At 37.0% G+C, this 14,557-nt stretch overlaps 1 protein-coding gene across 10 annotated transcripts in view; it reads right to left on the bottom strand.

Moving 5' to 3' along the window:
- MAGI2 (membrane associated guanylate kinase, WW and PDZ domain containing 2) overlaps positions 1-14,557 on the bottom strand; it is a 763,738-nt gene that overhangs the window by 119,831 nt on the left and 629,350 nt on the right. For all 10 annotated transcript variants that reach the window (XM_074869887.1, XM_074869888.1, XM_074869878.1 and 7 more), the window contains one exon: positions 1,709-2,344. In XM_074869887.1, the coding sequence (XP_074725988.1) occupies positions 1,709-2,344 (636 nt within the window). The remainder of the gene's footprint in view (positions 1-1,708; positions 2,345-14,557) is intronic.

Here is a 14,557-nt window from a genome sequence, read left to right as displayed (position 1 = left end):
TGCCACAGTGATGTGTAAAAAATAACCACAGCTTGCAGAAAATAACCACATCTCAGTTAACGTACCAGAGGTTGCTAAACTATCATGTTGATCAACTTGTTTTGATCATGAATCAATACTCTAAGAAGAAATTATCTTGAGAGAGAGGAATTATCCTCATGGGCTTGAGTATGTTGCTGCTTCAGGGTTTTTTTTTGCCACTGTTCTGCACTGATTGCTGAAATAACTATTATTACTCAGGCTTGTTCAGCATACCGGATTTCACACTCTACTTCTCTCTGAAAACTGGTGTTCTGAATTGTTTTCCTCTAGAGGGGGATTAGCTTGCATTTTTCAAAATAAACCCCCATCTTTTGGGGTTACATTAACCCTTCTAATCCCCTTTATACTCTTTTTTTTGCTACATAATTCTCCCCAATTTGTCAGCATCTTCAGAAAAAAAATGTTGCTTACTCCACTGTTCCAGATGCTTAATGGATATTAAATAAAACCAGATTTAATACCAACTAATATAGCACCTCTGCAACAATTAACTTTCTCCAGTATACTTCATATACTATAGTGACACCAATTGGCCTTTACTTATCACTCTTAATTTGGTTTCATTCCAAAGAAATTTTAGCTTCTGTCTCTTAAAAGTCATTCTTTTAAATATAGATATGAAAAATACTTTATTGACTATATGAATCCATATTTTTGCAATTTGATTAAATATTACTATATTCCTTGTTCTAAGGATTTGTAGGTTTTCTACTGACAAACATTTGGCATATGCAAACACTAAAGCTTCACTTCCCAACCTCTACTCTTCAGAAGGAAAGTAATTAGTATTTTTGTATAGAATCCTTTCTTTTTTTCTTTTGAAGCACAGAGTAATGTACATTCAGTGACATATGAATACCTTCAGAGGAACAAAGATCTTTAATTAAAGAAATTCAGTAGTTATTAACTTCAGGTAATAATAAATTGTGATGGATGCTCATCTCAAATCATTGAAGAAAATTTGTTTGGCTAAAATACTAAAAGCTACAAAATTACCTATCACTGTCAAGGTATTAAGACTTCTTCTGCTGTTATTGCTTCCTTATAGATACGTCTTGACTCTCCCCTTCCAGTGGTGTATATTCAAGCTTACTGTGTCAGGCTGGTCAGAAAAACTAAGTAGTTAGAGGCTACATTTTTAAAACAGAGAAAAATATACTATGGATCTTTGTTGTCAAGAAAAAAACAAAGCAACTGTTGTACAATACTTTTACAATGAAGGAAAACGAGGCAAAATGGCTTATCAAAACTAGTAACCCTGTAAAGGGCTAATAGATTGCTCTGATTTTGATCTACCTTAATGAGTCAATATATACAATTATGTCTAAAGCTTGCGGAACTGATTTGGGACTATAAAGAGTTTGCTGCAGACACCATACAAACTATTATGGGGTGAAACATCTGGAACTGCTCTAGTTTTACGCTTATACAGAGGTGGGACCATTGACACTCAAAACACAAAAAGGAATGTACAACAGTTAGATTTTGCCTGGAATACTTAATTGAAGACACACTTTCCAGAACCAATTGCGTTATCTCCCACAATGTGGAAATTAATTTCCAATCTAGCACACAAGGAGTAGTAGTAGTAGTGAGTATATGTATGTCTTATGGTTTAGAACCTTTTACACACATTTTCGTAATTGTACAGACTTTCCAAACTTACCTCCTCTATGGATAATCAAAGAAGTTTCACTTCCAACAGGACATTCTTTAAGTATATCCACTACTTCTGCATGGCTCAGGTTCTGTACATTCTGCTGGTTGATCTCAACAATGAGGTCACCTTCACACAAACCAGGACATCCCTGAATGTCTAGAATTTGCTTCACCCTCTGTCCTGTAGGACTGTCTGCTATAGTGAAGCCAAAGCCCTGGGCCCCTTTCACAATGGTTAAGGTCATGAGTTCAGCTTGGGTGGCCCCAGAAGAAGCCATTGATACATTATCATCATGGGCAGGTGGTGGGAATGTGCTATCAAGCTGACTATCTGCTGGAATGGAGTGCAAGGAGTGTGGTGGTCGATCTGTTACATCTGGAACAGACTGAGAAGTCCTAGAAATGTATTCCAAATAAGTTTCATAGTTATGTCTTCCATTTACCACTACCGGAGGCCTCTCCATTACTGCAAGGGGTGGCACCATGCTGTTGGCAGGATCTTCAGGATCAAAGGGCAAAGGGTATCCACGACATAGCACCAAGTTGACACTCTGACCAATAGGAACAGACTGGAAGAGTTTGACTACATCTGCGTGAGTATGTCCAAGGACACAAACTTCATTAATATAGACAATGACATCACCTAGAAAGAGAAGAAAAAAATAGTGACAACATGAGACAACTTCAGTTACTGCATATGCAGTGCAATTTTTTTTTTTTTATGATGTAGAACTCTACTAAAACATCAACATACTGATTCAAATAATGAGGACAAAAGAGTAAAGTTTGTCTGCCAGCAAATGCAATACAAATAGACAATGATAGTACTATTTCTTTTCTGTGGAAGCTCACAGCTGGAAAATTAAGCTGGATCCAGACATACACCTTTTCTTAACAATTCTTCCCTATTTTTTCAACTCCTTTCAGTGTAGTCCACAGATTACTTTTTTATAAGATACAATGGAATTTTATTTGGAGAGTTGGTTGTCAAGAAATACCATTGTTTGGTGAAGAATAAAAGGAAAAAAAATAAGGAAATAGTAACCACTCGTGAACTTAAGAATCAATGACTAGAGAAGCAAGACTGTGCATGCATGTACATAAGGAAATACTTTTTGCATTGATCATGATATTGACAGTTTCCTGATAAATGTCATTACTTGCCATCAGACATCCAGGACTACTACAGTCATTTCCTATTCTAGGCATGAACTAAACTGTATCTTGCATATCATAGAGATGTTTAGTAGCACTTTGTTGTAGCCATGATGGTTCAAGGACAATGACAGGACAAATTTTGTAGGTAGGTATAATAGCTTTTTATTAGAAAAATCTAGGCAAATGTCTGCAAATTAGTTTAATATTTCCAGCTAAACCAGCTGGTCAAATAAAAATAAAGATACTACCTTTACCTCCAAATCCTGTCTCAGGTATAGTACAGAGCTATGAGTCAGCATATATGAAAGCAGAATACTTTAAGTCAACAGGCTATTTATGGCTCTCCGTATTGCTCATGCACCAACCAGCTTTTGTTACTGAAAAGTTCAGAAATAAGTTCAAGTTCCTTCTTCTTAGAATGGATCTATATAGTTGTAGCCATAAATAATTTTTTACAGTACTGCTAAGTTGCATATTAAAATAAAAGTGAGTAATCAGTAAAAACAATCTTCAGAATAGTTTGATGACCCGCAGTCAGTTTCCACTTTAATGACACAGTCTGCATCTTTGTAACAAAGAAGAAGGATGTTTGGTTAGAGAACTCCACAATTTGAAGTATTTTTCTAAGTGAAGATTATCTTATTATCCTACCATTAATTAGTAACAAGAAATCATTTATACAGTCAACACTGTGAGGTGTCTACAAGGTACACAGTTCAATAATTGACCTATAATAATGTAATCTTTTTAAATGGTATCTGAAAATTCAGCAATAAAATGAGAATGATTTAGGGATGATGAAGTGGTTTGTGTGGAATTGCTTCAAGTGTATTTATGAATTTACATCTTTCAAGTACTTCAATCAAAAGATCTAATCAAGCAAACAGGAAAAAAGAGCACTATCAAGATGTTAGTGCAAGGGATGCTTCTATGTGACAATGAAAGGCAAAGGCTGTATGTGAAAATGAAATGGTCAATTACCACATGATCAGCCTGTCTAACTGCCTGACAGTAATTAATTGCCATATGCATAAATGGTGATTCAGAGAGATTTCTTCAGAGGGTGTCTAGGGAAAAATGCTAAGAGAGTTAGTTTAAACGTTTGTGAATATTATTCACAGAAACCTTAGGAGCTTCAAATACTGTCTTCAATGTGCATCATAAATAGATTTCAAACTATAAGCAAAAGCAGTAAGGTCAATTCATAGGCAGTGCTGAAAGAACTCTAATATTTCTGTGGCAAGCAGCTGAGACTAAAACAGTATTCAAAAGTAAGATTTAAAAGACAGAAACAATGTACGGAGCTAAATTCTCATGTCAATGGCTGCAATTCATTGTGATTTGCTCATGCCCTGGAATAGAAAGATCTTACCTGCATTCTCATCCTTGGCTTCCGCATTAGCAGAGAGGCTGACATTGCTCATAAAGGACTGATACTGTTGAACTGAAACCTCTTCAATGCATGTTCCTGTTTCAGTAGCTTATGCCTTAATAGCACCCTTGCAACTTTTTAATTCATGCAGCAGTCTTTATTTCCCTGAGTGCTGGCAATGTAGATATGTGGTGGGAGGAGACCAATCTGTTCATCCTCTCTTGCAATATTTAAGCAGGGTGTAAAAGGAACAATGCATTTATTGTGTTGGGCAAGAAATCACTGTCTGTTTTCACCCCTCCACTTTATCCATTTGTACAGGAATAGCCATGATATAAACCTTAAACCAGTATGTTTTTCATAAATCAGAAAATCAGATAAACTAGTTGAGATTACATAGGTCTCCAGTGAAAAGGATTCAGCTTTTGCACAAAGAGTGCAGGCAGGAAATACAGAGGCAATGTAGCCCCTTTCCCCAGTCACTAAACAGGCAAAACTGAGCATTAGGAGGTCTTGGGTAGGAACCTTCTTCAAATAACGATCTTGCATTATCCCTCACAAGACAGCAGAAAATTCTTCAGCATTTTCTGAATCAACATTTTTAAAGGTCTTTGTGGTTTCTGAGGTATAATATGAATAGCATGTCTAGGCACACTCTGAAGTTGTAACTCACAGTTGAACCGTTTGGGACCCATAATGCTGTACTGTCATATGGAGACCATATGGCTGAAGGTTAAGAGGGATGGGGGAAAGGCATGAGTCACTAAGTTCAACTCAGAGAAATAGCTACACTGGTGTTAAACTGGGAAGAAACAGTTTTCAGATCATAAGACATGAAGGAGGAATAAAATGGGTTAATTCCAGAAATCTTTCACATAAATCTCTGGACTGTAGGAGTTTATCCAAATCTAACTCATTTTCTAGGCTGTTCGTCTTGCTGACACAGAGAGAAGTACCCAGAATTTGGTAGGAAGAGAGAGATAAGAGCTTTACAGAGCCAGTGCCATGCTAATGCGAAGTTCAAAACCTCTCTACTTTAGGAAAACTCCCTGAAAGATTCCTGTAGCATCTTTTCTGCCTGTTCTCTCCTACTGCTTCTAATAATAATGGGTGCATATGGACAAGCATAATAGCGAACCCCTTTATAATTCCTGCCTGATTTTCTGAGCAAGCCATAGTCTGCCTCCAGAAATCACAGTTTCACAGTGAGTGGGTATCTTTAGAGTTATGCAGAACATTTATATTAAGCATCAAACTTTGCTTGGCATTCAGAATTAAACCTACTAAAATGACTGGAGCTTGCTTACAGAATCACAGAATGATTGAGGCTGGCAGGGACCTCTGGAGGTCATCTTGTCCAACCCCCCTGCTCAAGCAGGGTCACCTAAAGCCAGTTGCCCAGGATCATGTCCAGGTGGCTTTTGAATATCTCCAAGGTGGGAGACTCCAGAACCATTCTGGGCAACCTGTGCCAGTGCTCAGTCACCCTCACAATAAGACAGTGTTTCCTGATGCTCAGATGGCACCTCCTGTGTTTCAGTTTGTGCCCATTGACTCTGCTCCTATCACTGAGCACCACTAGAAACAGCCTGGATCTATCTTCTTTCCACCTTCTCTTCAGGTATTTATAAACATTGGTATGATCCCCCTGAGCCTTTTGTTCTTGAGACTGAAAATCTCTGTACTTTGACATCCTCACTATGAGGTGCTCTCCCCAATTTCATCTTCCTCGCTAGCCTGTACAAACTCTACACACACTCTACCAACCCTATCTTATTTGAGACTGTTCAGGATGAGGGAGACCAGGATGGCTGTTCTATGAGAAAGCATCTGGATAGGACTGTCTAGATGAAGTGGCAGATTTGATAGATACCCAGTAGAGTAGACAATAAATATTCTGTCCTACATCTCAAACATCTACACTGTCACAAGAACAGATTCTGCTGTCTGATAGCCAACGTCCAAATTCAACACTGAATCAAAGAATGTTAGAGAATACTGACAGCGACCAAATTTGTCAAACTGTCTTACAATTACCTCTACTTTACTTAAGGCTCTTGCATTTAACTGATAAATTTAGGAACATAGGTTCTGGAGGGGACTTCCTGGATGGCTGAACCTAGTCCCCTGTTGTCAGATACAACGCAGTATGTTACACTGGATGAAATCTGATGCCTTCTTCACAGAAATAACCATGAAGACCCAAAATATTTAACTTCTTTAACTAGCTTGTTTTACTCATTAAAATTTGCTGACCATTACTTATTTTGTTATGTAATGTTAATGGACTCAATGCCTGAATTCTTGGTTAAAGGTTACATTTTGTTATTTACATTATTTCAAAGCAAAAAACAGATCTAAACTATGATTATCTTTTGTTGGTTTAGTTGACTGGTGAAGAAATTTGTGAGCTTCAACATCCTCTAATGACAGATTCTTACTTACATTCTTCTCTACAATAATGTTGCAGAGTTAAATCTGACACCCTGGGGATTTTACACAAGCATTAATTTTGCAAAAATACTTTTTCCATGCTTGAAGTCCTTGATCCAAACAGAATCTATTTTATTGACATAAGTAATTTCATTACAAATTATTCTGATGTTTCATGTAATGCTACTAGCTTTATCTCCCTCCTTTCTGAAGAACCTGCATTATTCAGTGACTCCAGTTATTGTTTCTGCTCTGTTTTTGTTACCCCTAGAATGTCTTTATACACATCTTGCACTAATAGGTCTAAAGTTCTTCCATTTTCTTATCCGAGTTCCCATCATTTGTATACAAACACTTTGCTAATTTCCTCTTATGACTGTTTCTTATATACTCAGTGTCCTGGCTGGAATTTTTTATGTTACCTCAGTGAACAGAATTGCCTACTAGACTGCTATTCTTGTTATTTAGAATTCTTTAAACTTTGAAGTCTGAACGTAGAGGAAAAAACGCAGATTAGATCTTTGTTGTTAATTTATGATCACATTCAAAGTTTAGTGGAAATGTCTCCGTTGCTTCTGATGGGTTTTGGATCGAGCTCTTAGTATCTGTGTTCATGTGCTTAAAACACGACAGAATGCTGTGACTGTGTGGGGGACAGAGACAGCTCTGCTACCCCTCTGCAGCCAGCACAAGTCAATACCAATGGAGCTAAAACCAGCCCATAGTTTGGCAAGTCAGCACAGGAAGCACCAGCTCTGCAACACTCAGGCTGTATTTTTATGTTTTATTTTTTATGCATTTATAGTCTAGGTAAGCTCTACTAACTTCTCCAGCATTAGTTATTCCCATATATGCTAAATTCTGCATATGCATACTTTGCATGAGCTTTGGAACTAGCACTACATGATTACTTTATTGTTGAAGCTTTCCCTTCACCTGCCCACCTGCACTATCTACTGTCATTACCAGCTATTTCTTTCACTTCTGAGCAGTGACCTTGTCTTCTCTTTCTGCAAAGTGCTGCAAGATTGCTGGCACCATAGCCTATTAATAATAAATTCAGAGGTGTTAGCATGTTTCCAGTACTGAAATATGAAGCATGGGGGTAATTTTAATAACAATGGCACATGATTGATGGTCATGAAAGAAGCAGATTCGTTAGAAATGAGCCATTTTTACATGTGCGCATACTGTTACTAGTAGCAGAACAGAGAACTAGTGCATGAGGGATCATTTACAGAACGGGTTGTTAGGCGTTGGAACGGGCTGCCCATGGAGGTGGTGGAGTCCCCATCCCTGGAGGTGTTTAAGAGTAGGGTCGACATAGCGCTTGGGGATATGGTGTAGTTGGGAACTGTCAGTGTTAGGTCAATGGTTGGACTAGATGATCTTGACGGTCCTTTCCAACCTAGGTGATTCTGTGATTCTGTGATTTAGTTAAACAGTACCAGCTAAAGTATATTCTGAAGCTTTGAATCTCAACTTCCTTCCACTTGCCCTAAGTCTTAATCCAGTGTGTGAAGAAATAGTTTTTATTATGAATGGGTAGAGGCATTTCTTTGGATGTAAAAGATTTCAAAAGGTTCTGCATAAACAGAAATTCTCTGTTTTCTTGTACTCTGACCTGCTGCAAAACCTTGTAAAACCAATTTGGCTCTAGCTCTAATGTCTGCATGGCATAGCTTTTATAGACAAAAGATAAAACCTTGGATCCTGCGGTTCATCGTAGCCGAATTTACCTTTTTTTTGAAAAATTTGGCCCTACTTTTTGTTAATACTTATTACATAATTAGTCTTATTTTTAAAATAAAAATTACTGAATTATAATAACTTCTTAAAGGAGACTGCAGTGTAAGATGACTATTGCATATTAATACTGCAATACTTAAAATACCTGCCAAGAAAATTCTAACTTATTTCTCTTAAATTAACTGCTAAAATGTATCAAGAATGTAATCTGGGAAGAAGTACATGCATATAATAACCACAGCTGCTGATTGGAAGACCTTCATTTAAAATTGACCACTTTATTATTTGCTTTATAACAACTTTATCTGATAGTACTGCGGCAGCCACAGTGAAATGAAAAGAGCTGCTGGGAGACGGAATGCTCAGCTGCCTCCGCACTCAGAAATAATTTCAGGACCACTTGCTGGTATGTGAGAACACTGAACAGCCCATTAAAATATCTCTGTTCATACTGGCATGGAAGAACCATTTCCCAGTCTTCAGCTCATACAGAAAGTTTTACCCATGTGATGACAAACTCTGCAAAGCCAACAGGTAACCAATATCCACAGATCCTCCTTTTACACACTGAACTCTGGGAAGTGAGGTTCAGGGTTAAAAATCAGGGTAACAAAAATTATTATTTGCTATATCTGACAAAAAGTGAAATCAAAATGTATTTCTAGGCATTCAGGCACTCAAACGTGCATTAGATAGGACTAAATTTTCCTCATAATGAAACCTGAGCAACAGGTGTAAATCAGCTGTTTGTCACATTTCAAAGTTAGCAATTTTACAAAACATCATTGTTGAAGTGGTTAACTTGGGCTAAAATCTGTCCCCATCATTGGAAGGACTGAGCAGGCTGGATCCAAACTTGGCTTCCTCTACAAAAGCCAATGGAATGATGTTACATAGACACGTGTCTGCAACTTTACCCAAGAATCAGATCTGTTTAGTAAGCAGGTGCCATTTTTATACAATTAATTTTTTAGAACCCATTTTAATTCTACTGTGACCCAATGCACATGCCTAATTAAAAAGCTGTCTATTCAAAATTTTTGTGCTTAACCAGCATGTATCATGTAATTACACCCAGGCAGATGTGGATTAGTAGAAGAAACTATTTACATTTTATACGTATTTTGCATATAGTGGTAAAAGCTATTTAAATAGAGGCATTTACTTTTTTGGGGAGAGGAATAAAATACATTCCAAAAAAAATCTAAAGACCTTGATTATTTGCTGATCCAGTAAACATGAAACATTGCAGATTAAAAATGTAAGTAAAGCAATAGCAAAAGAATACTTAAATGAATGCTGCTCATAAAGTGCTAAAGAGCAGGCAAATTGTCTTCCTAGCTAGACAGCTTTTCACTTCAAGGATCTGGAAGCATAGCATGGATGTTAAAGCTGCCACTTTACAAAAAAGTAATTATTTAAAAGACTATAAGTAATTTGGAGGCAAGATCACATAAAAAGGAAAATATACAATTTTCAAGGCAACCTTTTATTTACAAATTACGTAAGCCTGTTCTGTCTAGGTTTTGCTTGCAGGAACTACTTGCGCATCTTAAAATGCCTGGTGTGAATGAACTGCGTAACAAAACATCAGTGGATCTGAAGAGCAAGATAAAAAACGTATGCCATGTTTGCATAGCTATTTGGGATCACTTTGAAAGGTGTCACTGTGTGCAGAGGCTCATGTAGAAACAACCCCTTTTTTTCCTTTAGAAAAAGGTGGTCAAAATTTACAACACACTTGCTTTTCTACTCACATTTTATTTTTGTATGAAGAGAATCACATTTAGCTATGTAATGGCTCCCAGGAAAGTAGCCCAGCTACTCTCCCAGCAGTCTAAAGGCATAAGGGTATGGCAAAGCATGATGTAAATACCAAGCAGCCCCTGTCCCCGCCTGGGAATCCTGGCAATGCGCCACCTGTCCCCGGTGGAAGACATTTTCAGCAGCACTGTTGACTGCACACCATTGCAATTGCTAATTCTTGACATAAACTGCTGGTAAGGAAAGAGGGAGATGAATGAGGTGAGGAACTAGATGGAGCATTTACAAAGAGACTGCGGCACAAAGGCAAATGTCTTTATATGCTGAAATATATATGTAACCGGGAATTTTTACTAATAGGCAGTCATGTTTTACTTGTGAACTGAAATGGTTAATGGAGCTATTAGAGCTATTAGAGCTTATTAGAGGTTAATTTTCTTTCTTTGAGCAATGCTTGCACCATGAGGACAAGCAATAACTAGGCACATACTAAATTAGTACTTAATGAAAGTAACAGAAATTAGTTGGACGCTTAAAAAATGTGCAAAGACAGATGAGTAGGATTAGTCTCCATTTCAAATCTACAGAGGTATAACTTGAAAGTTCATTTTGATTTTAAAGATATTATGGTTTCCGAGGACATTCCCTGTAAGCGAAGTGGGCATTACTGCCAAAACTGGGGCAGTTTTATAACTGTTATTTATTTAGTAAGATGATGATTTCCATCACTGTTTGATCAATACTCCGTTTTTCTTGCTATACTCATGAAGAGTGCTCATCCAGGTGATTAACTTCAGCAGCCGACTCTCTGAGACTGGTGCAAATCTGATTTCACTATCAGTCATGTGATTACCTTAGCTTAAAACTAAGATTAAAAGCTTTGATTTGTGGATTTTTTGTGTATTCACTGCTAAGGTTCATGTTCTGCTGAGCAAGATCAACAGGAGCTGTCAGCACTCAGCACCTCTGAAAATCAGCATGCCACATCCATGGATGTGGAGCCAACCACCAGGCACCAAATCTGAAGGTGTTGCTATGATGTATTGTTTATCAAGTTCAATCTATTATAATAATATCCATCCAAATGCTTCCCATGAGAAATATTTATAATTACTACCACCTCAAATGCTGCTGTTAACACTATAAATTCACTTCTAAACTTTATGCTGAAGAATCTGATTCTGGCTAAACATCTTGTGACCTTAATCCTGCCAGCTGCAATGAACTGCATGCTCATGCACTGCTTCATCCTACTTATTAGAATTTCTACTGTCTTGCCAAACCAGAAATTCAGAATGTCTGCATGTGGATTCATATCTGTACATATTTATATAAATTCTCAAATCTTGCTGCATCTTGAAAGCAGTCAACTGGATTTACAAGGTCAGCACCTTCCAGAGATAAGAGAGATACTTTGAAAGAAGTCTGGATTACTACAGGTTAATGGTTTTATGCAAAATTAAAGACGGGAAGCATTGTATTTATATCACACAAATTTAAATATACCAAAACAGTGAAATAATTTCCAGCTAAATAAGTGGATTTTTACTAATAGTTTACTATGTATAAATACCTCAGACTCATTTAAAATGGAGTCATCTTTGACTATCAATTCATTAACAAATATGTCATACAAATGTATGGCTAGTATATGAGTCATTTTCTACTTAGTTTTATAAAGGCTGTTCAACCTTTAGATTGATACATGCTTATCTTATGTATTACCTCTATTTTATCTTTTTTGATAGTAAAATCATCAACATAAAAGTTACCTCTACTTCAGATTGCTTCTCACATCATTTCTATACCAAAAGATCTACTCAATACTTCAGGCATGTATAAATATATTACTTGCTTTAAAATTGTATGGCAAAGAGAAATAGTGGCGTTCCTTTTGGTTCGCTCAGGTTTTACTGTGTCTTTCCAGGTTAATAGAGGGTAATGTATTATCAAACTGACCTTCCTTCCAAGCAAATGTTATCTTAATATCTCTAGAGCTTCTTTCACTGCCAAGCACTCATTTTCAAGGACAATATATTTTTATTCTTTGCAAAGCAATTTAACACCTTCGCCACTGAATAATGTATGTTTTCTTTTCCAGCCCATTCCTGAATACAACACTGAGTCTAAACTACAAAATTGAGCTTGCACAGTAATTTTTTAGTGAGACAAAGTAGGCAAAATCATTAACAAAAGTCCCACCAAGGCCCTTCCTTAAGACTGCTTTATAACACACAGGAAACTCCAGCCTTATAATGGTTAGGAAAAGGTTACTTTTCACCCTTACAGCTGCATGGCTAAGAATCACTTCTCCTTTTATGAGGATTATCCAATCTCTCCCCAGCTATTCTGCCTCCTTGTATGTCTCATTCACCTTCTCTATTTTCCATTTTGGTTTGTAAGCTTTCTGAGAGACAGATGAGAATTTGCAATATTCTTGTACAGTTTATAGCACTAAGGAGTCACAATATCATTGTGACTTCATTTCCACTGCAGTAAATATTTGAACAATCATAACACCACTGCAGGGTAAATAGTCTATCATTTTCCAGTGCAGTGTAGGGGCTCAGCTTAATGTTTGGATCCTAAGACATGCAACAAACTAAGCTGTGTTGTGGATACGTCTATTAATACTCCATAGTCAAATCTCAGATTTTATATATAAAGGGGCAGTAATCCTCTGTTGTGTATGAGAACACACCATATCTTCCTCTTTAGAAAAGAATCAATTTTCTGGATGTTTGAATTTACTAATTTGTTAATTAGCTAATGAATAAAAGCAAATTAAAATGGCTTATTATGAATGACTGTGATCCCGTATCAGACTATTTGTTCAGACTGAAAAAGCAGGCTCACAGTATGCCTGCCATCTCCTAATGTTCTCACTGTGAATCATCCCATGGGTGGCCCGTAGTTAAAATGCCCCTCCCAAAATGATCATTGTATCTAATTTTTCCTGAAAAGATTACCACTTATTGTCATTTGCTTCCATAGAATATCTCTATCCTGTTCCTGACAAAGAGGTGGTACCATCTTTCCTGAGGGTGTGTTGCTTCTATGTCCATCAAAAATTGAGAGCAAGTTGTAGTCCCCATTTGACTGGAGATAGTAGCCATAGTTACAGAAGTCAACTCATGGAAAATTTCTCTCAAGCATATTTTATGCACGACTTACCCTTATTTGGTAAGCCTGTGAAAACAGTGGGAAATGGGACAGTCATTTCACGAACTACCTTCTAAGAACTATCTGCTGCATGAGAAGTGCACAAAGAAGGGTGAAAGTATGATGTGTGCAGGGATGTAGCACATTAGAGACAGGAGATAACTAAGGATGAGCAATGGATGAGTGCGTGTGCTGTGGGATACAGGAACAGAAGGAGCAGGAAGAATTTGGGATGTGAATGCCAGCAGCAGAGGGCTAGAGAAAGCAGAAAGGAAACCGATGTGTGCTGGGTGTTTTATTCTTCCTTGACTTTAAAAATATCCTAACTGGCTGCATGTCTAAAAGCCTTGTCCTGCTTCAGGCAGGCATAAAAAGCCTAGAGTCTACTGGTGAATCCTGCTCCAAAAATTAATGTTTTAAAAATGGATGGCAACTCATATTAAAACTGCTTTTGTTCTTTTTGCTTCTTATGACAGTTCAAGTATGAAATTATTAATTTTTCAGGCTTGCGTGCACACAATGCTCACACACATGCCCTGCCACAAAGCAATTTCCAGACAAAAAACACAGTAAGGTAGCAACCGTATATACAAATGATTTCTAGAAATTCAATGAAATGAAATGGTCATTAATTCCAAAGGGGATTAGAATCAGAAGGAACTCACCGAAAGTCAAAGTAAAAAACCCAAACAACCCTAGGTATAAAAAAAGAAAGTGGGGCTCCTTGTCTATTTCAATTATTTGTGCATTTACTATAATTAAGAAGATACAAGTTTATGAAATGAAACCCCAAATTATCTTTATGAATCACTCAAACCAAATCTGGGGCTGCTGACACTAACAAAAGAGACATCACTATAAACAATATTGTACTACCAGCAAAGTTAAGCAAGGCTGGGTGAATGAATTCAGTGTTTGTTTGACTTAGTGTGTTTTGATTTAATGGATTTTACAATGGATATAGCAGGGAGAATGTGTACCTGTTCAGAGGACAGTAAACCAATTTGTAAAATACAATAAGCTTTTACAATAATTGAAAACAATGTATTAAATGTTATAATTACAAAATACTTTTTTTTCTAATTTTATATTATTAAAAGTTTATATATTATGTTCCCAGGTAATATTTAGAAGAATGAATCACAGCATTTTCAGACTGTCAGTCCTTTAGCTTTTCTCAGCGAGGCATCCCAAAATTGTTTAGCCTTGACAAATTTT

Source organism: Strix uralensis, chromosome 5 (genome assembly GCF_047716275.1).
Source record: "Strix uralensis isolate ZFMK-TIS-50842 chromosome 5, bStrUra1, whole genome shotgun sequence".
Taxonomy (NCBI): domain Eukaryota; kingdom Metazoa; phylum Chordata; class Aves; order Strigiformes; family Strigidae; genus Strix; species Strix uralensis.
This window is presented reverse-complemented; position numbering and strand designations above follow the sequence as displayed.